This window comes from Hyla sarda, chromosome 1 (genome assembly GCF_029499605.1).
Source record: "Hyla sarda isolate aHylSar1 chromosome 1, aHylSar1.hap1, whole genome shotgun sequence".
Taxonomy (NCBI): domain Eukaryota; kingdom Metazoa; phylum Chordata; class Amphibia; order Anura; family Hylidae; genus Hyla; species Hyla sarda.
Genome location: NC_079189.1, coordinates 149,825,936 through 149,852,438, shown reverse-complemented (window position 1 = coordinate 149,852,438; position 26,503 = coordinate 149,825,936). Strand labels below are relative to the sequence as shown.

At 44.2% G+C, this 26,503-nt stretch overlaps 1 protein-coding gene and 1 long non-coding RNA gene across 3 annotated transcripts in view; one reads left to right on the top strand and one right to left on the bottom strand.

Annotated features, from left to right (window-relative positions):
- The window catches only part of LOC130359438 (uncharacterized), a 32,891-nt gene extending 24,147 nt beyond the window's left edge, over positions 1 to 8,744 (top strand). Inside the window, exon 3 of the long non-coding RNA XR_008890170.1 lies at positions 8,620 to 8,744. This is a non-coding gene — a long non-coding RNA (uncharacterized LOC130359438). The remainder of the gene's footprint in view (positions 1 to 8,619) is intronic.
- The window catches only part of ZNF827 (zinc finger protein 827), a 183,746-nt gene that overhangs the window by 115,058 nt on the left and 42,185 nt on the right, over positions 1 to 26,503 (bottom strand). For both annotated transcript variants that reach the window (XM_056562852.1, XM_056562851.1), the window contains exon 2: positions 8,083 to 9,078. In XM_056562852.1, coding sequence (XP_056418827.1) covers positions 8,083 to 9,078 — 996 coding nt within the window. The remainder of the gene's footprint in view (positions 1 to 8,082; positions 9,079 to 26,503) is intronic.

Sequence of the window (26,503 nt, the reverse complement as noted above, 5' to 3'; positions counted from 1 at the left end):
TGAAGCGTGGGCAGGGTCACAATGTTGGCACCACAGCCCTGCATCAACATATGCAGCGTCACCATAAAGCGGCCCATGAGAACCGTTGCTCCTATGCGGTGGTCCAGCCTGCTGCATCACCCAGTGGCACGCTGCTCCGTGTTTCAACCAGCCAAGGATCCACCACCTCAGCCAAATGGAGCTGTCTGTCATACACATCTTCTGTCGCTCCAGATGTTCCTGCTCCTCATACTTCAAGTCAGTCCTTCTGCCAGCAATCCATCAGCTAAGCTATGTCCAAGAGACAACAGTATGCGCCCACTCATCCAACGGTGCAGAAGCTGAATGTGCTCCTGTCCAAGTTGTTGGTGCTGCAGTCCCTCCCTTTTCAAGTGGTGGGCTCTGCACCTTTCAGAGAACTGATGTGGTGGAACAGAAGGTGTGGAACAGAAGGTGGGCCAGATTTTGTGGAACAGAAGGTGGGCCAGTCCTTGGAGCTGTAATTACGGTCAGGGACAATATACCTTTACGGCCCACTGGATGAATGTAGTTCCTGCACAGCCACAACAGCAACTTGGACAGGTCACCCAGCTTCCACCTCTACGCTCTCAGGCCATTGGTCCTGAGACATTGTGCGACTCAGCCTTCTCATCCTCCACCGTGTCCTCAGCCTCCACTGCACGGATAAGTCTCAGTACCCCTTTAGCATACCATGTGTGCAGAGCACAGCGGTGTCACGCTGTTCTTCACATGGTTTGCCTTGGCAAACGGGGTCACACAGGGGAGGAACTGCTAAAAGTCTTTCATCAAGAAATGGAATCCTGGCTTACTCCACGAAAACGGGAAATGGGAACCATGGTGACTGACAACAGGAAGAACATCTTGTCTGTGCTGCTTCATGGAAGCCTGAGCCATGCGCCCTGCATGGCACACGTGTTCAATCTGGTTGCCAAGTGGTTCCTAAAGTGTTCCCCCCATCTGCAAGACATCCTAACAATAGGAAGGAAACTTTGCATGCACTTCAGCCACTCGTACACTGCAAAGCACACGCTCCTTGAGCTGCAGCATCAGAACGACATCCCCCAACATAGTCTGATCTGCCACGTTTCCACACGTTGGAATTCCACCCTTCATATGTTGAACCAACTATACGAACAGAGAAAAGCCATCACAGATTTCTTGATAATCCAATCAGATAGGGGGACTCCCCTGTGTAACTTCAATGTCAACCAGTGGCAACTCATATGCGACACCTTCCGTTTGCTCAGGCCCTTTGAGGAAGCCACATTATTAGTCAGTCGCCAGAATTCCAGGATGAATTATGTCATTCCACTGCTTCATTTCCTACAACACGTGTTGGAAATGATGGCTGGTCAGGGCACTGGAGACATGGTGCTTACATCTCACGGCCACATGAGCCCTGTGGGGGCTGAACTGGAAGAGGAGGAGAAGGGGGACAGTGGAGCACAGGCAAGGTTTTGCTAAATATGTGTTTTTTATAGTCATGGGATAGGAGGTTCAGCAGCAGGCTGTGGAGCTACAGGGTGATGAGGAAGCTGCTAGGACAAACCGGGATTTTCCCCCAAAAAATATAAAAAGAAAAAAGTTGTGTAGTTCTTTCCAGTCTGACCACAGTGCTCTCTGCTGCCGCCTCTGTCCGTGTCAGGAACTGTCCAGAGCAGAAAAGGTTCACTATGGGAAATTGCACATTTACTGGACAGTTCCTGACACAGACATTTACTGGACAGTTCCTGGCAGCAGAGAGCACTGTTGTCAGACTGGAAAGAAATACAGAACTTTCTCTGGAGCATACAGCAGCTGATAAGTACTGAAAGGCTAAAGATTTTTAAATAAAAGTAATTTATAAAATCTGTATAACTTTCGGGCATCAGTTGATTGAAAAATATTTTTATTTCCTCTGGAGTACCAGTTTGAAGGGGTTTTCCAGGCCAAACCCTTTTTTAACCCCTTCCCGCTATTGGACGTATGCATACGTCCAGGCGAATTACACGTTCGCGCAAATGGACGTATGCATACGTCCAAGCGATCTCCTGCTCTGCCACGGGCAGCGCAGGAGATCGCGGGTGGGACTCAGCTGTCAATCACAGCCGGAGTCCCACCGCAGCTGCCGGGGCCGCGATCGCGCCGGTCCCGGCAGCATTAACCCCATAGATGCCGTGATCAGTTCTGATCACGGCATCTACGGTGTTTGCAGCGGGAGCGCTCTCCCCCTGCCCATCAATCGCGGCGCCGCAATAAAATAAGGGGGATCGAGGGTGTCCAAGACACCCTCGATCCCCCTTGAAGAGATAGGAGTGAGGTGGCAGGGTTGCCACCCCTCCTATCCCTGCCATTGATCGGCGGAGCGGCCGACCAATAGCAGACTGGAGGCGGGGGGGTTAAAGTTCGGTTCCCCCCGCTATGCCCACGCATCGGTGTCCGGGCACAGCGGGGGGAACCGTGTAATAGCGGCGGCGGCGGCAGCGGCGGTCACTTACCCGGCGGCGGCGGCGGCTGTGATTACGGCAGCGGTGGAGGTAAGTATGACGCCGCGTGTGCAGAGTCTGTTGCCTAACAACATCTGCAGGGCGACAGTTTAGAGAGTGGTCTCTAAACTGTCGCCCTCCAGATGTTGCAAAACTACAACTCCCACCATGCCTTGACAGCTGTTTGCTGTGTTGGCATGCTGGGAGTTGTAGTTTTGCAAGATTTAGAGGGGTTCAGGCTGGAGATCACTGACAGTGGTCTCTAAACTGTAGCCCTCCAGATATTACAAAACTACAACTCCCAGCATGCCCAGACAGCAGTTTGCTGTCTTAGCATGCTGAGATTTGTAGTTTTGCAACATCTGGAGGGCCACAGTTTAGAGACCACTGCCAGTGATCTCCAGCCTGAACCCCTCTAAATCTTGCAAAACTACAACTCCCAGCATTCAGGAACAGCAAATGGCTGTCTCGGCATGCTGGGAGTTGTACTTGCGTGCCTCCAGCTGTTGCATAACTACATCTCCCAGCATTCCCTTTGGCAATCAGTACATGCTGAGAGTTGTAGTTCTGCAACAGCTGGAGGCACACTGGTTGGGAAATACCGAGTTAGGTAATAGGTTCTGTTACCTAACTCAGTATTTTCCAACCAGTGTGCCTCCAGTTGTTGCAAAACTACAACTCCCAGCATGCACGTTCTGTCAGTGCATGCTGGGAGTTGTAGTTCCCCCCCCCCCCCCCCCTCCCATGTGAATGTACAGGTTACATTCACACTGGCGACGGATTACAGTGAGTTCCCTGCTTCAAGTTTGAGCTGCAGCCGCAGCTCAAACTCCTAGCGGGAGACTCAGTGTAATCCGCCGTCAGTGTGAATGTAACCTAAAAACACTACACTAACATAAAATAAAGAGTAAAACACTACATATACACACGTACACTGCCCCCCCCACCACCACCCCTTCCCCCCCAATAAAAATGAAAAACGTATCCTACAGCAGTGTTTCCAAAACGGAGCCTCCAGCTGTTGCAAAACAAAAACTCCCAGCATTTCCGGACAGCCATTGACTGTCCAAGCATGCTGGGAGTTTAGCAACAGCTGGAGGCACCCTGTTTGAGAATCACTGGTGTAGAATACCCCTATGTCCACCCCTATGCAAATCCCTAATTTAGGCCTCAAATGCACATGGCGCTCTCTCACTTCGGAGCCCTGGCGTATTTCAAGGCAACAGTTTAGGGCCACATATGGGGTATTTCCGTACTCGGGAGAAATTGCCTAACAAATTTTGGGGGGCTTTTTCTCCTTTTACCCCTTATGAAAAGGTAAAGTTGGGGTCTACACCAGCATGTTAGTGTAAAAAAAAACATTTTTGTACACTAACATACTGGTGTTGCCCCATACTTTAAAATTTCACAAGCGGTAAAAGAAAAAAAGCCTCCAAAATTTGTAATGCAATTTCTCCTGAGGACGGAGATACCCCATATGTGGGCGCAAAGTGTTCTGGGGGCGCACAACAAGGCCCAGAAGGGAGAGTGCACCATGTAAATTTGAGGTCTAAATTGGTGATTTGCACAGGGGTGGCTGATTTTACAGCGGTTCTGACATAAGTGCAAAACAATACATACCCACATGTGACCCCATTTTGGAAACTACACCCCTCACGGAATGTAACAAGGGGTACAGTGAGCATTTACACCCCACAGGTGTCTGACAGATCTTTGAAACAGGGGTCTGTGAAAATGAAAAATAAAATTTTTAATTTGCACAGCCCACTGTTCCAAAGATCCGTCAAATGCCAGTGGGGTTTAAATTCTCCCTGCACCCCTTATTACCTTCCGTGAGGGGTGTAGTTTTAAAAATGGGGTTACATGTGGGGGGGTCCACTGTTCTGGCACCACGGGGGGGGCTTTGGAAATGCACATGGCCAAATTCTCTCTCCAAAAGCTCAATGATGCTCCTTCTCTTCTGAGCATTGTAGTTCGCCCCCAGTGCACTTCACGTCCACTTATTGGGTATTTCCATACTCAGAAGAGATGGGGTTACAAATTTTGGGGGGTATTTTCTGCTATTATCCCTTGTAAAAATGTAAAATTTGGGGGAAAACAAGCATTTTAGTGTAAAAAATATTTTTTTTTTTACATATGCAAAAGTCGTGAAACACCTGTGGGGTATTAAGGTTCACGTTACCCCTTGTTACGTTCCCCAAGGGGTCTAGTTTCCAAAATGGTATGCCATGTGGGTTTTTTTTTCTATCCTGGCACCATAGGTGCTTCCTAAATGCGGCATGCCCCCAGAGCAAAATTTGCTTCCAAAAAGCCAAATGTGACTACTTCTCTTCTGAGACCTGTAGTGCGCCAGCAGAGCACTTTTTATCCCCATATTGGGTGTTTTCTGAATCGGGAGAAATTGGGCTTCAAATTTTGGGGGGTATTTTCTGCTATTACCTTTTTTAAAAATGTAAAATTTTTGCTAAACCAAGCATTTTTGGTAAAAAAAAAATTTTTTTTTTTACTTATGCAAAAGTCGGGAAACACCTGTGGGGTATTAAGGTTCACTTTATCCCTTGTTACGTTCCTCAAGGAGTCTAGTTTCCAAAATGGTATGCCATGTCGTTTTTTTTTGCTGTCCTGGCACCATAGGGGCTTCCTAAATGCGACATGCCCCCTGAGCAAAATTTGCTCTCAAAAAGCCAAATATGACTCCTTCTCTTCTGAGCATTGTAGTTCGCCCGTAATGCACTTCAGGTCAACTTATGGGGTACCTCCATACTCAGAAGAGATGGGGTTACAAATTTTGGGGGGTATTTTCTGCTATTAACCCTTGCAAAAATGTGAAATTTGGGGGGAAACACACATTTTAGTGAAAATAATTTTTTTTTTTTTTACATATGCAAAAGTCATGAAACACCTGTGGGGTATTAAGGCTCACTTAATTCCTTGTTACGTTCCTCAAGGGGTCTAGTTTCCAAAATGGTATGCCATGTGTTTTTTTTTGTTGCTGTTTTGGCACCATAGGGGCTTCCTAAATGCAACATGCCCCCAAAAAACCATTTCAGAAAAACGTACTCTCCAAAATCCCCTTGTCGCTCCTTCGCTTCTGAGCCCTCTACTGCGCCCGCCGAAAAATTTACATAGACATATGAGGCATGTGCTTACTCAAGAGAAATTGGGCTACAAATTCAAGTATAAATTTTATCCTTTTACCCCTTGTAAAAATTCAAAAATTGGGTCTACAAGAACATGCAAGTGTAAAAAATGAAGATTTTGAATTTTCTCCTTCACTTTGCTGCTTTTCCTGTGAAACACCTAAAGGGTTAAAACGCTTACTGAATGTCATTTTGAATACTTTGGGGGGTGTAGTTTTTATAATGGGGTCTTTTATGGGGTATTTCTAATATGAAGACCCTTCAAATCCACTTCAAACCTGAACTGGTCCATGAAAAATAGCGAGTTTGAAAATTTTGTGAAAAATTGTAAAATTGCTGCTGAACTTTGAAGCCCTCTGGTGTCTTCCAAAAGTAAAAACTCATACATTTTATGATGAAAATATAAAGTAGACATATTGTATATGTGAATCCAAAAAAAAAAATATTTGGAATATCCATTTTCCTTACAGAGAGCTTCAAAGTTAGAAAAATGCAAAATTTTCAATTTTTTCATAAAATTTTGGGATTTTTCACCAAGAAAGGATGCAAGTTACCACAAAAATTTACCACTATGTTAAAGTAGAATATGTCACGAAAAAACTATCTCGGAATCAGATTGATAAGTAAAAGCATTCCAGAGTTATTAATGTTTAAAGTGACAGTGGTCAGATGTGCAAAAAAGGGCTGCGTCCTAGAGGTGAAAATGGGCTGTGTCCTTAAGGGGTTAATATATCAACTGGCTCTGAAAAGTTAAACAGATTTGTAAATTACTTCTATTAAAAAAATCTTAATCCTTCCAATAGTTATTAGCTTCTGAAGTTGAGTTGTTGTTTTCTGTCTAACTGCTCTCTGATGACTCACATCCCGGGAGCTGTGCATTTCCTATGGGGATATTTTCCCATCATGCACAGCTCCCGGGACGTGACATCATCATTGAGCAGTAAGATTTTTTAATAGAAATAATTTACAAATCTGTTTAACTTTCCGGAGCCAGTTAATATATATAACAAAAAGGTTTTGCCTGGAATACCCCTTTAAAGCCCCATTCTCCCAGCGCTCTATTGTGCAGTGTAGCCACAAGGGAGGGAGCAACGGGACTATGTGCAGAATCCAAGCCAGATATGGTAAATAAAATGGAAGAGAGATTAAGTTAATTGCTCCCCAATTCATATTAAATCCCCTCCTTTTCATGTTCACTCAATGAACAAGAAATAGGGGTGGGTAAGCAAATGAGGGGAATGGGTACATGAGGGGGAATGAGCATATAAAGGGTAATGGGAATATGATGGGGAAATTGAATATTTATCTCCATAAACACAATAGCATACATTTTGAAGCCCTGATCTAATGTGTATGCCTAGCTTTGGCCCTGTGTTTTCTTTTTTTTGTTAATTAATACATCTTCGCCTGCAGTGGGCTGGAGTTTGCACACTGCCCATTTCATGGATGCTGCTGCACAATAGAGGACACAGAACAGTCTTAGCATCTATATTTCTTTGGTATCTCATTCAAAATTTGAAATAAGTTATATGACTTTACTTTCTGATATCTGAGCAGGCCATAGTTCACTACTGACACTTTGGTAGTGCCAGATTTTATTTGACAGTTGTCCCAGTAATGAAAGTATTGGTACTGACACTATTGTACAATATATGTTCTGGAGGTATTGAGTAGACAAAAGGTGTTCTATATCATTAAACTTGAAGGCCATTTATAAATTAATCTGTACACATTTTTTCGGTATTCTATAGAATGCACAGTATGTTTTAGGCAACATGAGAAACAACTGCAACTTCAAATTTGAAGGCAATGTATAAACCAAATCAATCTGAACACATTTCCTAACCCTAATGAATAAAAGACCAAAAAATTAAGCAATCTTCGATCCTGCATAACTGTTTATTAATTTTAAAAAAAATTCTCACCTCCGTTAAATATATTTTTAGTTAGTTTGGGTTTCACAGGCTTCAAGTCGTTAATAAGTGTACCCTTAATAAATAAGATCATAATAAATTTTTTCCGTCCAGAGATTCCGCAGTATGAGCCACGCCATAGTATTAAATACATTGAAACACAAGCAAAATTAGAGCCTACGGTTATAGCTAGTGTAGATTACAACATCCAACGTGTTTATCATGGCATAAGATGCCATATTTCATCAGGGATTTAACCATATCGAAGAAGAGGGAGACCCCTAGTATGACAAAGAGGTCCCACACATGTGCCCAGTACAGATGATTAGCAAGAACTGAACATCTGATGTAGATTAACTAACTACAGCTTGCAGTATATCCTGGAAAGGATGCTAACAGTATATAACAAAGTTGGTGTAACTTAGACACAAGAACCCTTCACAGTTCAAATCATACAACCCATTGTCTAAATTACAAATAGATTCTTGGTTAGTGGAAGCAAGGCAACCTGCACAGTCCTTTATCTGTATATAAAAAAATATATATATATATATATATTTGTACCTTGACTTCCAGATTTTGAAGATCTTCCTTTTGGTGAAGGGAGTAATAACAGCTCTAAGGACTGGACTGTAGTTCCCTTTTCTTGTTTATCTTCTGGCAGTGGTAGTGGGTCTTCTGAAATGTGGGGCTTTTTTTTCTCTGCAAGCATACTGCCAGCAGCACGTGCAGCAACCTCCTTAAGTAATGCTGCGGACGAGGTCATTGATGCCAAGGAAAGGAATGGGCCAGCTGGAGAATGACGCTCTTGACCTGATGTCATACCTCGCTCACTAACTTTCTTAGATAAAGCTGCTAATGTGGAGCTAGCTGACTGGGAACTGAATGGTGAAGTGAAGGTCTCAAACCTTAGAGTTTCTTCAGTTCTCATTTGTGATTGGTCTTGGAGGACAGCATTAGCAGCAGCTTTTAGTTTAAGGATTGCAGAATCTGGTGAGAGACCACATGTGTTATTTGAGTTTTGTAGCCATTTATCCTGGCTCCATATAAACCGGTTAGTGGGTACGGCCCCATATTGATCACTGTTTTCCTGTTTTTCAGCAAGTTTTCTGGCAAGAACACTCAACTGCTTTGCATGATGAGATGAAGGAGAAAACTGTAGACCTGGTGGATCTTCCCTGCCATTTGTAGACACTTCAGATGCCAGCTGAACAGAGCCAGCTTCCAGTAACCGTCGAAGATTACTACTTAATGGCTTATTCACACTGGTTTGATCATCCTCATCCACAGAGGATGCTGATGTCGACAACTGTTCTTTACAATGAGAGGCATCTTTAAAAACCTCATTTTCAAAAAATCCGAGATCAGCATTTAAACTTGGAGTAGCACTTCCTAAAGATGTATCAGGAGATGTGGGCGACTCTCGACCCCTATCAGTAGGAGACAATTTAAAATGGTCTTGTACATCACCAAAGGAATCTTCAGATGGTGTTTCTGAGTTTGTCCCAAACCAGTTTTCTTCTTCACTGGCTTCTCCAACTTCCCCTCTCCTGGCACCATCTACAAGAAAAAAAAAACAAAAAAAAACTGTTATATCAAAAATAAATAAAAAAATAAATAAACACAATGTTGGTTTCTTTTAAGGCATTCATTCTTGAACTTTTTATCAAGGCAGCTGGCAAACAAAGACAACACCATCACCGCACAGCTTAACCTATATTTACATGTCAGTATTATGTGGTTTGGTTAAATAAACTGTTCTGAAAACAATTAAACATGCAAAACAATGCCACAGTCTCCATATAATTGTTATTTTATTGATTAGTTTTCCCCTTACGATAAAAATTGGGACAATCTGTACAAACATCTACATGGCCATGTTTGGCAACACTAATAGTAATAAATCTATTTATTACTTTTATACCACATATTAAAAAAAGCTATGTTTAAATGGTAAATGTGTTTATTTACAATTTTATTAAAGAGGATTTCCACAAAAAATAAATCAAATTGAAAAGATTAAAAATAAATCAGAACATAAAGAAAAAACAGAATAGTAACTGTCACTTTGTCACCATATTTACACAAAATAATGTTTTATCATTGCTGAAAAATTAAATTCAAAAGTGTCAACCAACATGCCTGTACTTTTTGTTGTAACTTTTTTTTTTAAATGCCTACTGGAAGCAAACAGAAAAATGCCAATATCTTTATAAATAGTAAATAACAATAATTTGATAAATGCGTTAATATCAGAGTTGGAGCAGATATGGAGCGGGCTCAGGAGCTGTTATCTGGCATTGACAACAACAGTCACCAACAGAGCTAAACCCTATGCAGGTCATTTAACCATCTAGATACTGCTGTCAAACATGACAGCGGCATCTTGCTGGTCAGAAGCTGCACACCTGGTACTTCCAGATTAATTACGTGAAGTCGATATAGCCTGCTACTCTGGGTGTTTGTCCTGATTGTCCTGTACTGTTTGTTACCTGTGAAATAAAACAAAAAGGCACCCATTTTCTAATAGACTTTATAGCTTGTATCTAAGAATTTTGAGCACTACTATTTACTCGTTCCCTCTGGTTGAGACAGACTCTAGGATTTTGCTAAATAAAAGCATTGGGATCTGGGGGGTGCCGACTGCTGTATCTTGCTAGTGCATACACACAATAGCTGTTGCTGAGAGAACAGCATCCCCTCCCTGAAGGATGACTACTCAATCACTGCAGCCAGTACATTGCTGTGCAGGCATTTCCTGTGTGTCAAGACAAGCACCAAAAAGCGCTTATCAGTGGAGATAGGGCGCTGCAGATCAGGCAGGTAAGTATGATTTACTTAAAGCAACCTAAGCTCTTTCATGGGAGGCAGAGAGCCAGGGTGCCAGGCAGAGAATGCGGGGATCCCAGCGGTCGGACTCCTCCGCGATCAGACTTACTTTAACCCAGTATATTGGGTTTAGTGCGAGTGAACAGCCTGTCAGTTTCCCTTTAATAGCAATATTTCGATTGCTATTACTGCTCAGCTCTAAGCAGTTGGGAGATAGGGGGAAAAAAAACACAACAGGGTACGCTCCTAGTGAAGATCGCTATGGTGGGTGGAAAATGGGAGATAATACAGGGCCGATACCCTTAGGTGTTGCACAACACCTACAGTGGCTTGTGGAAAGAAACTTGCAGGACAGCCGCCAAAGGGAATCTCCCAGGAGTTACATCAGCCAGTCCGGTCTGGATACGTGAAGAGCAGCCAAAAAAAACGGTTCCCCTGAATAATGGCACTAGTCCCAGTGGGTCCGATACATAGACTTTATTGCAATGCATTTTAATCCTGGACTGGGATCTTTGTCAGGCATGACGAAGATCCCAGTCTGGGATCGAAACGCGTTGCAATAAAGTTTATGTAGCTGACCCACTGGGACTAGCGCCTATATTCAGGGGAACCATTTTCTTTGCCTGCTCTTCACAGTTCTATCCAATGGCATAGCACTGATCAGTAATATTGGCGCTTCCCTTGTGCAGTCTGCCAAAAGGCAGACCATACAAGAAGATCACAGCTGAGCGACACACACTGGTGAGGGGATCTCTATCCACTATTTTAACTAATCGGACTCCAGAAATCGTGCTGTGAGTGGTTCGATTAGTGTCCTGTAGATGCTATGATCAGTATTGATCTTTGGATCTAAAGGTTAAATGGTAGGCATCAGCGTGACCACTAATGTCTGCCATTAGTGGTGAGGTCCTGAACTCCGAAGGCTGATCAGGACGTAAGTGTACCAGGGCACCAGGATATACATTTATGTCTGATGAATGGGTTAAGAGACTTTAAGCCAGGAAATTTAAGTTTATGCTTGCTTTATTTTATAGAAATGAGCAATTCAATTAACTAAAAATGTGCCCCAGCATTTAAATTCTAATATTTTGATGGCCTATAGGGGTGCTAACATCAATGACATGTAATGTTTTCCATTAAAGGAAATCTGCAATAAAATAAACTTATCCCCTATTCACAGGATAGGGGATAAGTGTCTGATCACAGGGGGTCTGAACACTGGGACCCCCTGCGATCTACTGCACGGGGCCCTGGCATACCTTTTCCATGTAGTTCTATGGGAGAGGTGTTCTATTGGAGGGGGGGGCGCATGTCCATCGAGCTCAGTGAGCTCAACAACACACTCATTAGCCGGGGCCCCATTCGGGAGATCGCAGAGGGTCCAAACAGTCGGACCCCCTGCGATCAGACACTTATCCCCTATCCTGCGGATAAGGGATACGTTTATTTCACTGCAGCTGCCCTTTAAGGGAAAAATTAGGTCAAGAGGGAAAGTTTTTCCAACTGTAATTATTCTGCTATACTAATATTCCTACTGAGATCAAAATGTGTCTCCAGTAATATTACAAAAAGGCTTATGCTGCATATTGATATGCTTGACTAGCAATTTTGAACACTTATAGATGGCATCTAGTCTTCAACACTGTAGAATGGATTTCTGGGTAAATCACTCCATTTTTTATCCACGTACATGTTTTAATGCTCTGGTGTCTTATTTAATATACAATATAGTTAAGCTAAAGGAAAGTGGAAGGAGGATAGACAAATATAGAGAGATTTCATACAAAAGAAATCTGGCAAATGCCATATGGTTGTACATATCAAATGATCACCTATTGTATTTGTAATACTTGAAATTCACCTGCTACTTGTAAAGTTCACATTTTATTTCCCGTAGGAGAAGATGCTATTTGTGTCCTCGGTCTGGTATTCGGGTTTGCTCCTTCAAAGCCTATTAAAACTGTTGAAAGAAGTCAATTACATTGTAAATTGGAACTGCTAATTAAAGATCAGAGGATTAAGAGTGTGTGTGCAGAGAATAAAAAGTGATAAGCCATCTATGTACTATGCCCACTGCTGGAATATTTATGCTTTTTGGTAACAATGCCAATACCTGCAAGCAACCAAACTCTTAGACTCTTAAGCTGGTTGTATTTTATTGTTACAAAAGGCAGTGCAAGGAATTAATACAAAGTATATTTAATTTCTGTTGAGGAAACTAGTGGCTCAGCTGCCAATGTAAGAGCTTTATAATCAGATACATAAAGCTATATAAAAAAAAAAAAGTGCTATATGTCCCAGATGTGCCTACAGTTCTTGTTCCCCAAAAATGTCCTAATTTTTCCTTTTTTCCTTTTTCCTTTTAATTTTTAAACTATTTTTCCTTTTTTTTCCCTCTTTTTTTAATTCTCTTGCCACTATTTATATTTAAAGAGAAACTTACAGCTAAACTGACATTTATTAAATAATATATGTATTCTTTATTAAAAGGGATGGTCTCATCTGCCTTTTGTTACAGCCTGCGCTCCGGCCGCACATGTCGACAATGAGCATATTGTCCCTACTACCGGCGGGGCCGGGATGCGCATCGCGGGACGCGCCCCTATGCAAATTCCGGCCCGTCTCTCAACCTGTACTGCTGCCGCTTCCGCTCCTGTGTCTCAGCTCTGTCGCGTGCGCCCCCCCCCCCGTCTCCTGGGGGGAGCGCGCGCAATGGAGCTCTGAGATTTAAAGGGCCAGTACGCCCTGACGGATCTTCAGTGCCCCTAGCCTGAGATTAAGCGTACCCTATAGCCTATGTGCTTTGTCTGTTTACCCAGACCTTCCGCTACGTTATTTGACTCCGCACCTTTGCCACCTGCCCTGACCTTCTGCTACGTTTACTACGCTACTGACTTATCCTCCTGTACCTCGCCTTTCCCAGCTACCTGTGTGGTCGAGCCGTGTCGGGGGTAGCGACCTAGGTGTCTCCTGCAGCAGCAAGTCCATCCTGCCTAGCGGCGGGCTCTGGTGAAAAGACCAGCAGCACCTTAGACTCCCCGACACAGTCCGAGTCCATCAGCCACACAGGTTAGAGGATCCACATCTAGCTCCGTTACACCTTTTACAGCTCAGAGTAGAGTCTCCTCTCTCGCCCTGCTTTTAGCTCTGTGACTGACACTTCCGACACGCTGCTTGTGGGCAAGCTACTAGCACTTTGCATGGCTCACTGAAAAAGTACAGTTTGCATACAAGCAGCAGAGCATGTGTGCCTGAAGTGTCGGTGATTATGCTTACATAAAGATAAAGGGGGACATTTATGAAAGATTGCTTTTGTGGACGGTTTTCTCACATAGTTTTTTCCCTTTCATTTTTTGCTGACGTGCGCCGAGTTCATCATTATGGCACACGTGCTTTCATAAATTTGGTGCACCTGTGCCAAAATCACGTTTTCAGGTCTCTACACAGAATTCAGGGGGAAGAACTGTTTTGCTCTATGGAAGTGTGAAGAGAGCTCTACAGAGTGGTGTGGAGAGCTATATTACAAGGTTTGTGAATAGCTATACCAAGTTTTATATACAGCTATAACCAGTTTGAAAATAGTGATCTTAGGAGGTGTGTGAAGACCTATAACAAGTTTGTGAATACCGATATTGGGAGGTGTGTGGAGACCTATAACCAGTTTGTGAATTGCGATATTAGGAGGTGTGTGGAGGCCTATAAACAGTTTGTGAATAGCTGTATTATATTGTAAAAGACTATATTAACAAAAATACATGCATTTAAATTACATCTATAAAATAAAATGTCACTATACTGCAACATTTTTAACCAGTTAAGGACCCAGGTGCGTACAGGTATGCCCTGACACCCTGGAACTTAAGGACCCAGGGCGTACCTGTATGCCCATGGGAATTTCGGTCCCCGCTGCACGCCAGGAAGGAACCGGACCGGGGAGACAGCTGGTATCGATCAGCAAGCACCCCGCGCAAATGCCAAGGGGGTCATCATGTCGTGCCACCCTTCCTATCCCTGCTATTGGTCGTTAAGAAGCGACGACCAATAGCAGATCGGGGCGGGGGTTAAATTTGGGTTCCTCCATTGTGCCCACCCACAGTAGGCTGGGCAGAAAAGGGAAACCGACGGGGACCGGTGCCAAAGTCCACTTACCCATCGGTGGCGGTGATCAGCGGCAGCAGAGGATGGCGATGCAGCTCCCTGGATCCTACGGAAGCTGGTGAGTTGCCTAGCAACATCTTGAGGGCTACAGTTTAGAGACCACTGTATAGTGGTCTCCAAACTGTAGCCCTCAAGATGTTGCAATACTACAACTCCCAGCATGCCCAGACAGCTGTTTGCTGTTTGGGCATGCTGGGATTTGCAGTTTTGCAACAGCTGGAGGGCTACATTTTTTAGATCACTGAGCAGTGGTCTATAAAATGTGGCCCTCTAGATCTTGCAAAACTACAACTTTGAGCATGCCCACACAGCAGTTTGTTGTCTGGGCATACTGGGATTTATAGTTTTGCAACATCTGGAGGGCCACAGTTTGGAGATCACTGTGCAGTGGTCTCTAAACTGTAGTCTTCCAGATGTTGCAAAACTGCAAATCCCAGCATGCCCAAACAGCAAACAGCTGTCTCGGCATGCTGGAAGTTGTAGTTGCGTACCTCCAGCTGTTGCATAACTACATCTCCCAGCATGCTTTTCGGTAACAGAACCAAACTAAAAGTTTTCCAACCAGTGTGCCTCCAGCTAATGCAAAAGTACAACTCCCAGCATGCATGGTCTGTCAGTACATTCTGGGAGTTATAGTTTTGAAACAGCTGTAGGTTCCCCCCCCCCCCCCCCCCCCCCGTGATGGTACATTCACACGGGCTGGTTTACAGTAAGTTTCCTGCTTGAAGTTTGAGCAGCAGAGCAAACTCCTAGCGGGAAAATCACTGTAAACGCCCGCCAGTGCGATTGTGCCCTAAAAAAACTACACTAACACATAATAAAGGGTAAAAAACTACACATACACCCACCTTACACTGTCCCCCACCTAAAAAAATGAAAAACGTATCGTACAGCAGTGTTTCCAAAATGGAGCCTCCAGCTGTTGCAAAACAACAACTTCCAGCATTTCCGGACAGCCACTGACTGCCCAGGCATGCTAGGAGTTTAGCAACAGCTGGGGGCACCCTGTTTGGGAATCAATGGCGTAGAATACCCCTATGTCCACCCCTATGCAATCCCTAATTTAGTCCTCAAATGCGCATGGCGCTCTCTCACTTCGGAGCCCTGTCGTATTTCAAGGAAACAGCTTAGGACCACATATGGGGTATTTCCGTACTCGGGAAAAATTGCACTACAAATTTTGGGGGGCTTTTTCTCCCTTTACCCCTTATGAAAAGGAAAAGTTGGGGTCTACACCAGCCTGTTAGTGTAAAAAAAAATTCATTTTTTACACTAACATGCTGGTGTTGCCCCATACTTTTTATTTTCACAAGCGGTAAAAGGGAGAGAAAAAAAAAAAAAAAAAGACCCCCAAAATTTGTAACGCTATTTCTCCTGAGTATGGAAATACCCCATATGTGGGCGTAAAATGCTCTGTGGGCGCACAACAAGGCTCAGGAGTGAGAGCGCACTATGTACATTTGAGACCTAAATTGGTGATTTGCACAGGGGTGGCTGATTTTACAGCGGTTCTGACATAAACGCAAAAAAATGAATACCCACATGTGACCCCATTTTGGAAACTACACCCCTCACAGAATGTAACAAGGGGTATAGTGAGCCTTAACTCCCCTGTGATGAAGAATTTTCATTAAAGTTGGATGTGAAATTGAAAAAAAATAACATTTTTGAACTAAAATGCTGGTTTTCCCTTAAATTTTTCATTTTCACAAGGGATAATAGGAAAAAAGCACCCCAAAACATACAAACATACCCCATATGTGGATATAAAGTGCTCTGCAGGCGAACTACAATGCTCAGAAGAGAAGGAGCACCATTGTGATTTTGAAGAGAAAATTTGTCCAGAATTGAAGGCCATGTGTGTTTACAAAGCCCCCATAGTGCCAGAACAGTTGACCCCCCAGCATGTGACCCCATTTTGGAAACTACACCCCTCATGTAATGTAATAAGGGGTACAGTGAGCATTTACGCCCCACAGGTGTCTGACATATTTTTGTAACAGTGGTCCGTGAAAATGAAAAATTTAATTTTTCATTTGCACAGCCCACTGTTCCAAAGATCTGTAAAACGCCAGTGGGGTGTAAATACTCACTGCACCCCTTATTACATTTTGTGAGGGGTGTAGTTTCCAAAATGGGGTCACATGTGGGGGAGGGTCCACTGTTCTGGCACCACGGGGGGCTTTGTAAATGCACATGGCCCCTGACTTCCATTCCAAACGAATTCTCTCTCCAAAAGCTCAATGGCGCTCCTCCTCTTCCGAGCATTGTAGTGTGCCAGCAGAGAACTTGACGTCCACACATGGGGTATTTCCATACTTCATACATACAAATTTTGGGGGTCATTTTCTCCTATTACCCCTTGTAAACATGTTAAATTTGGGGAAAAACTTTAATTTTAGTGCAATTTTGTTTCCCGTAATTTACACATCCAACTTTAACAAAAAGTCGTCAAACACCTGTGAGGTGTTAAGGCTCACTGTACCCCTTGTTACATTTCTTGAGGGGAGTACAGTGACCCCCCAACCTACGATAATTTCAACATACAATGGCCTCTCAGAGGCCATGGCATGTTGAAGGCAGCGTCAACATACAATGCTTTTGTATGTCGGGGCCATCACATAAACGGCTATCCGGCAGCGCAGACTGCTTCAGCTGCCACCGGATAGCCGTTTAAGGTGCCCCATGTGGTTTGGTGACGATCACTTACATGTCCCCGGCGCTCCGGACCGTCCTCTTTGGGATCTTCTGCATCGCCGTCGCTCTCCATCGTCGTCATCACGTCGCTGCGCACGCCGTCCCGTCATCCGATAGGAGCGGCGTGTGTAGCGACGTGATGACAGCGATGAGGAACGATGATCCCGGACAGCGGAGACGCCATGGGGACGCGGCGACAGCGATGGACGGCGACAACCAGGGCAGAGGTGACGGTCCGGAGTGGCGGGGACTGGAGAGTATACCTTCCTATATTTAACACTGCACGGATCCCTCAACATACGATGGTTTCAAGAAACGACGGTTCATTTGGAAAGAATTACCATTTTATGTTGAGGGACCACTGTAGTTTCCAAAATAGTATGCCATGTGTCTTTTTTTTTTACTGGTCTGGCACCATAGGGGCTTCCTAAATGCGACATGCCCCCCAAAAACCATTTCAGCAAAATTTGCTTTCCAAAAGCCAAATGTGACTCAAATTACCCCTTGTAAACATGTAAAATTTGGGGGAAAACTAGTATTTTAGTGAAAAAAAAAATCATTTATACATCCAACTTTAACGAAAAGTCGTCAAACATCTGGGGGTGTTAAGGCTCACTGTACCCGTTCTTACATTCCTTGAGGGGTGTAATTTCCAAAATAGTATGCCATATGTTTTTTTTTTTTGCTGTTCTGGGACCAAAGAGGCTTCTTAAATGTGACATGCCCTCCAAAAACCATTTCAGAAAAACTCACTCTCCAAAATCCCACTGTCGTTCCTTCCCTTCTGAGCCCTCTAGTGCACCCACAGAGCACTTCACATACACATATGAGGTATGAGAAATTGGGTTACACATTTTAGGAAGATTTCTCTCCTTTTACCCCTTGTAAAAATTCTAAAACTTCGTCTACAAGTACATGCCAGTGTAAAAAATGAAGATTTTCTCCTTCAATTTGTTGCTATTCCTGTGAAACACCTAAAGGGTTAAGAAACCTTTTGAATGTCATTTTGAATACTTTGAGGGGTGGTTTTTATAATGAGGTAATTTATGGGGTATTTCTAATAAGAAGGCCCTTCAAATCCACTTCAAAACTGGTCCCTGAAAAATTTTGATTTTGAAAATTTTGTGAAAAAAAAATAAATAATAATATATATATATATATATATATATATATACACATACACACACACTTTGAAGCCCTCTGATGTCTTCCAAAAGTAAAAACATGTCAACTTTATGATACCAACATAAAGTAGGCATATTGTATATGTGAATTAATATATAATTTATTTGGAATATCCATTTTCCTTATTAGCGGAGAGCTTCAAAGTAATTAAAAAAAAAATGCAGCTCTTGGTTTTGGCCATAGTGGAGTTTGGAGTGTGACTGTTTGAGGTTGTGGATAGGTGTCTTTTATACTGATAACAAGTGGAGGACAGAGGAGACTCTTAAATTACAGGCCTCTCATCTTTTTAAGTGGGAGAACTTGCACAATTGGTAGCTGACTAAATATTTTTTTGCCCCACTGTATAACATAAAAAAGGAGGAAAGTTTGAAGATTATATATATTATATATTTATTTACAAAAGTTTATGGGGGAATTTCTTATTTTGTGTTGTGTTTTTTTATTTTTTTTTTCACTTTGGTTTTGCTTTCCTGGGACCAGTTTATCAAAATGAATAGGTAAAAGTTCCGAAATCACTCAGAAATGTGCTTTAACCCCTTAAGGACCAGGCCATTTTACACCTTAGGACCAGAGCGTTTTTTGAACATCTGACCACTGTCACTTTAAGCATTAATAACTCTAAGACGCTTTTACCTATCATTCTGATTCCAAGATTGTTTTTTCGTGACATATTCTACTTTATGTTATTGGTAAAATTTTGTCGATACTTGCATCGTTTCTTAGTGAAAAATTCCAAAATTTGATGAAAAAATTGAAAATTTTGCATTTTTCTAACTTTGAAGCTCTCTGCTTGTAAGGAAAATGGATATTCCAAATAATTATTTTTTTTATTCACATATACAATATGTCCACTTTATGTTTGCATCATAAAATTTACGATTTTTTACTTTTGGAAGACACCAGAGGGCTTCAAAGTTCAGCAGCAATTTTCCAATTTTTCACAAAATTTCCAAAATCACAATTTTTCAGGGACCAGTTCAGGTTTGAAGTGGATTTGAAGGGTCTTCATATTAGAAATACCCCATAAATGACCCCATTATAAAAACTGCACCCCCCAAAGTATTCAAAATGACATTCAGTCAGCGTTTTAACCCTTTAGGTGTTTCACAGGAATAGCAGCAAAGTGAAGGAGAAAATTCACAATCTTCATTTTTTACACTTGCATGTTCTTGTAGACCCAATTTTTGAATTTTTACAAGGGGTAAAAGGAGAAAATGTATACTTATATTTGTAGCCCAATTTCTCTCGAGTAAGCACATACCTCATATGTCTATGTAAAGTGTTCGGCGGGCACAGTAGAGGGCTCAGAAGCGAAGGAGCGACGAGGGGATTTTGGAGAGTACGTTTTTCTGAAATGGTTTTTGGGGGGCATGTTGCATTTAGGAAGCCCCTATGGTGCCAGAACAGGAAAAAATACCCACATGGCATACCATTTTGGAAACTAGACCCCTTGAGGAACGTAACAAGGAATAAAGTGAGCCTTAATACCCCACAGGTGTTTCACGACTTTTGCATATGTAAAAAAATGTTTTAAAAATGTCACTTAAATGTGTGTTTCCACCCAAATTTCACATGTATGCAAGGGTTAATAGCAGAAAATACCCCCCAAAATTTGTAACCCCATCTCTTCTGAGTATGGAGGTACCCCATAAGTTGACCTGAAGTGTACTACGGGCGAACTACAATGCTCAGAAGAGAAGGAGTCATATTTGGCTTTTTGAGAGCAAATTTTGCTCGGGGGCATGTCGCATTTAGGAAGCCCCTATGGTGCCAGGACAGCAAAAAATACCCACATGGCATACCATTTTGGAAACTAGACCCCTTGAGGAACGTAACAAGAAATAAAGTGAGCCTTAATACCCCAGAGGGGTTTCACGACTTTTGCATACGTAAAAAAAAAAAAAAATTTTCACTAAAATGTGTTTCCCCCCCCCAAATTTCACATTTTTGCAAGGGTTAATAGCAGAAAATACCCCCCAAAATTTGTAACCCCATCTCTTATGAGTATGAAGGTACCCCATAAATTGACCTGAAGCGCACTACGGGCAAACTACAATGCTCATAAGAGAGGGAGTCATATTTGGCTTTTTGAGAGCAAATTTTGCTCGGGGGGCATGTCGCATTTAGGAAGCCCCTATGGTGCCAGGACAGCAAAATAACCCCCACATGGCATACCATTTTGGAAACTAGACCCCTTGAGGAACGTAACAAGGGGTACAGTGAGCATTTACCCCCCACTGGTGTCTGTCAGATCTTTGGAACAGTGGGCTGTACAAAATTTTTAATTTGCGCAGCCCACTGTTCCAAAGATCTGTCAGACACCAGTGGGGGGTAAATTCTCACTGCACCCCTCATTACATTCCGTGAGGGGTGTAGTTTCCGAAATGGGGTCACATGTGAGGTTTTGTTTTTTTTTGCGTTTGTCAAAACCGCTGTAACAATCAGCCACCCCTGTGCAAATCACCTCAAATGTACATGGTGCACTCTCCCTTCTGGGCCTTGTTGTGCGCCCCCAGAGCACTTTGCGCCCACATATGGGGTATCTCCGTAGTCGGGAGAAATTGCATTACAAATTTTGGGGGGCGTTTTTCCCTTTTACCTCTTGTCAAAATGAAAAGTATGGGGCAACACCAGCATGTTAGTGTAAAAAAATTTTTTTTTTACACTAACATGCTGGTGTAGACCCCAACTTCACCTTTTCATGAGGGGTGAAAGGAGAAAAAGCCCCCCAAAATTTGTTAAGAAATTTCTCCCAAGTACGGCGATACCCCATATGTGACCCTAAACTGTTGCCTTGAAATACGACAGGGCTCCAAAGTGAGAGCGCCATGCGCATTTGAGGCCTAAATTAGGGACTTGCATAGGGGTGGACATAGGGGTATTCTACGCCAGTGATTCCCAAACAGGGTGCCTCCAGCTGTTGCAAAACTCCCAGCATGCCTGGACAGTCAACGGCTGTCCGGCAATACTGGGAGTTGTTGTTTTGCAACAGCTGGAGGCTCCATTTTGGAAAGAGTGGCGTACCAGACGTTTTTCATTTTTATTGGGGGAGGGGGGCTGTGTAGGGGTATGTGTATATGTAGTGTTTTTTACTTTTTATTTTATTTTGTGTTAGTGTAGTGTAGTGTTTTTAGGGTACAGTCACACGGGCGGGGGGTTACAGCGAGTTTGAGCTGCCGCGCAAAATTTGCTGCATCGCAAACTTGCAGCCTGATACTCACTGTAAGCCCCCTGCCCGTGTGAATGTATCCTGTACATTCACAGTGGGGGGGGGGGACCTCCAGCTGTTGCAAAACTACAACTCCCAGCATGCACAGTCCATCAGTGCATGCTGGTAGTTATAGTTTTGCAACAGCTGGAGGCACACGGGTTGGGAAACACTGAGTTAGGAAACAGACAATGTTTCCCAACCAGTGTGCCTCCTGTTGTTGCAAAACCACAACTCCCAGCATTCTCAGGCATGCTGGGAGTAGTAGTTCGGCAACATCTTTAGAGCTAGATGTTGCCGAACTACAACTCCCAGCATGCTTGGAGTTGTAGTTTTGCAACATCTGGAGGACTACAGTTTGCAGACCACTAATACAGTGGTTCCCAATCTGTGCCCTTCCAGATGTTGCAAAACTACAACTCCCAGTATGCCAAAACTGTCCAGGCATGCTGGGAGTTGTAGTTCTGCAACATCTGAAGGACCAGATGTTACAGAACTACAACTCCCAGCATGCCTGGACAGTAAGGGCATGCTGAGGATGTGTAGTTTTGCAACATCTGGAAGGGTACAGTGGTCTCCAAACTGTGGACCTCCAGATGTTGCAAAACTGCAACTCCCAGCATGCCCAGACGCCAAGGGCTGTCTGGGCATGCTGGGAGTTGTAGTTTACAGGGTCCCTTTACAGCAATGCATGTCGCTTTACGGCGACGTGCATTGCTGTAAAGGGCCCGACCGCGGCTGAAGATCTACTCACCTGTCTCCTCCGCCGCCGTCTTCATCGCAGGGATCCGGGTCTTCAGGGACGAGGTAAGTACCGGGGCCGGTCCCCCGCCGCGTCCTCCGGTCTTCCTCCCGTCCTCTCCGGACTTTCAGGGGCCTGGCAGGACGGGAGGAAGTAACCGCCCCCCCCCCCCCCCTGCGATTGGTCGGTTAACTAACCGACAGATCGCAGGGGATCGGAGGAGGTGGCCGGCTTGCCACCTCGCTCCGATACTCCAGCATGGTCCTGGCTGTCTGTGACAGCCGGGATCATGCAAAATTACCGGGCGGTCGGGTCCCAGAGACCCGATCAGCCCGGTATCGCCGCAAATCGCAAGGGCGATTTCCCTTGCGATTTGCGGCGATCGCCGACATGGGGGGCCTACATGGCCCCCCTCGGCGTATGCCCTGGATGCCTGCTGAAGGATTTCAGCAGGCATCCAGTTCCGATCTCTGCCCGGCGAGCGGCAGAGACCGGAAAATGCCATGACGTTGTGGAACGTCATTGGTCCTTAAAGCCCAGGGTGCCATGACGTTCCACAACGTCATTGGTCCTTAAGAGGTTAAAAAAAAAAAATTAAAAAAAAAAAAGCTCTCCAAAGGCAGTTTTGTAGGCCAGGCCTCGGCTTGTAGATTTGTGGTGAAAAAGTCGCATTTGATAGATTTCACTACCACTGCAAAATGAGATTCCTAAAATCACTCCACATAGAGAATTTACATAATATTGCTTAACCTCCGGACCTCATGAAATGTCGCACCGATCTATGTTTAACCCCTTAAGGACCAGGACCATTTTGGCCTTAACCTCCCTGGCGGTATGATTCTTTCTGGAAATTTGTACCAAAAGCGGTACAATTTTTTGCACTGAATCTCACATCTCCCCCCTGCCCATTTCACATCTCCCCCATCACATTCCCCCTCCCTCGTCACATTCTCCCCCCTCCTGGTCACATTCTTCCCCCCTTGTCACATTCTTCCCCCCTTGTCACATTCTTCCCCCTTGTCACATTCCCCCCGTCACATCCCCCCCCCCGTCACATTCCCCCCCTTCATGTTACATTCCCCTCCCCCTGTCAAATCCCCCTCTTGTCACATCCCCCCCTTCATGTCACATTCCCCCTCCCCTGTCACATTCCCCCCCCTTGTCACATTCCCCCCCCTTGTCACATTTCCCCCCCCCCTTGTCACATTCCCCCCTTTGTCACATTCCCCCCTTTGTCACATTCTTCCTATCCCCCCCCTTGTCACCTTGTTCTGCAGCAGAATACACTGGGTTTGCCGGGCAGATTTCAAACCTAGTGTATTTGCTGCAGAACAAGCCCTTTCCCCTTCAGCCAATCACAGGCTTTACACCACTGCTGCCTGTGATTGGCTGAAAAGTGAAAGGTCCTGTTAGATGAATAGAGCAGGGACCAGAGCGCACGGAGGGGAACGACATCTGCAGGGACCGGGATTAGGTGAGCAAAAGGTTTTTTTATTTTACTACTTTTTCCTTTTACATTTAGCTCAATGTTTTTCTGACAGGGCACCTCCAGCTGTTGTGAAACTACTACTCCCAGCATGCCCGGAGAGCCTTTGGCTGTTCGGGCATGCTGAGAGTTGTAGTTTTGCAACAGCTGGAGGCCCCCTGGTAGGGAAACACTGACTTTTAGTATTTTTCTTTACCTCCTCTGGCCGGCCCCCGCAACGCGAGCCAACCAGAGCAGATAATCGCATGTTTTCCCGGGGGCCGCATCGCTATATCGCATTGCTTTTGCGATATATCGTGCAGCCCGGCCGGGAACTCTGTAATTCTACCCTGAGCGTGACTCGGGGTTACCGATCCTGGCAGGGAAAATTAACCACGAGTCACGCTCGGGAATACCGCTCAGGAGGTTAAAGGGTTACTACCGTGCTGACAACTTATCCCCTATCTAAAGGATAGAGGATAAGTTGCCTGATCGTGTGGGGTCCTGCCGCTGGGGACCCCCTCGCTCTCGCACGCAGCACCCCGCTCTCATCAGGCCCCAGAGCGGACATCCCCTCCGGGTCTGATGACGGGGCCGGTGATCGTGATGTCACCGCTCTGTCCCCGTGTGACGTCACACTCCGCCCCCTCAATGCAAGTCTATGGCAGGGACGAGACAGCTGTCTCGCCCCCTGCCATAGACTTAAATAAAGGGGGCGGAGTGTGACGTCACATGGGGTGGAGCCGTGACGTCACGATACTCCGGCCCCGTGATCAGCAGTCATCAGACCCGGAGATCACTTCGGGGCCTGATGAGAGCGGGGTGCTGCGTCAGAGATCGCGCGGGTCCCCAGCGACGGGACCCCGCGCGATCAGGCAACTTATCCCCTATCCTTTAGATAGGGGATAAGTTGTCAGCACGGTAGTACCCCTTTAAGGCCCAGACCAATTTTATTTTTGCATTTTCATTTTTTCCTCCTCGCCTTCTAAGAATCATAACTCAATCTTATATAGTCCACTATCAAAGAAACCCAGCACTTCAAATCCACAACTGAAATAATCCGCTAGGCTAATTCGGCATTCAGACATTCGGCATCCCAGTGCTCACATAAAGGAAGTTCAAGATATTCACCAAAAGTAGGTACGTAGAAATGAAGCAATCACCAGCTCTTTATTTCATATCAGCATACAGCGATCTTGATAGTACAGGGAGAGCGGACAGATGGAGCGGGGTGACGGAAATGAATGGCGATACACATCAAGAGCTGGCGATACACATCAAGACCTGGTGAATACTTCATTTCTACGTACCTACTTTTGGTGAATAACTCTTATATATTTCCATCCACAGACCCATATGAGGGCTTGTTTTTTTGCGTCATCAATTGTACTTTGTAATGACATCACTTATTTTACCATAAAATGTACGGTGCAACCAAACAAATATTATTTATGTGGGAAAATTGAAAAGAAAACCGCAATTTAGCAAATTTTGGAAGGTTTTGTTTTCACGCTGTACACTTCCCAGTAAAAATGACATGTTTTCTTTATTCTGTGGGTCAATACAATTAAAATGATACCCATGTTATATGCTTTTCTATAATTGTACCACTTAAAAAAAAATCGCAAACCATTTTAACAAAATTAGTATGTTTGAAATTGCCCTATTTTGACCACCTATAAGTTTCTAATTTTTCCGTATATGGGGCTATATGAGGGCTCATTTTTTGCGCCACGATCTGTAGTTTTTATCAGTACCACTTTTGCTTAGGTTTTACTTTTTATACATTTTTTAATTAATTTATTTTTTTAATAAAAATGTGACAAAAAAGCAGTACCGCACAAAGTACCGCACTGCCGCAGATGCCGTGATCTGTAATGATCACGGCATCTGAGGGGTTAATGGCAGACGTCCGCGCGATCGCGGATGTCCGCCATTACCGGCGGGTCCCTGGCTGCTGATGGCAGCCAGGACCTGCCGCACATGACGCGAGCACCGCTCCGATGTCGGCGCGTAAATGTACGTCATGGTGCGGTAAGTACCACGTCACCATGATGTACATTTACGTCCATTGTCGTTAAGGGGTATTCCAGGATTTTTTTTTATTTGACTATGCTACAGGGGCTGTAAAGTTAGTGTAGTTCATAATATAGTGTCTGTACCTGTGTGTGACAGTTTTCTCACAATTCTTATGTGATTTTCACCCCAATATTTATTTTTAACAGCATACAAAATGACTGTTGTCTCAGAATTTTCCCAGGTTGCAATGTGGCCAAGACCTGACTAACTAGTCAGCTGATGACAGGGAGCCTGTCTGCTTCAATGGGTGGAGCAATCGCTTGGTGGGAGAGAGATCAATTTGCAACTAATGCAACAGCTGTAGGCACCCTGATTGAAAACCACAGGTCTTTTTGAATGGATGCAACTCATTTATGTTTCAATGGGTGGGGTGGTTGATGTGTGGGAGGGAGGAAAATGGAATAATGGGATTTGTAGTCAAAAAATGAAAAGTCAAACAGGAAATACCAGTTCACAAAAAGCTAGCCACAGTGTTATGGTAATCTCACAAGATAGCCATTTAGCCCCAAGACAAGCGCAGATCTTTCCTAAGCATGTCCATTACTGTCTGCCAGGTACGTACTAAAATCACCTTATGGTGGATAACCCCTTTAAGCGCATCAGAGACAATCAGTGCACCTTA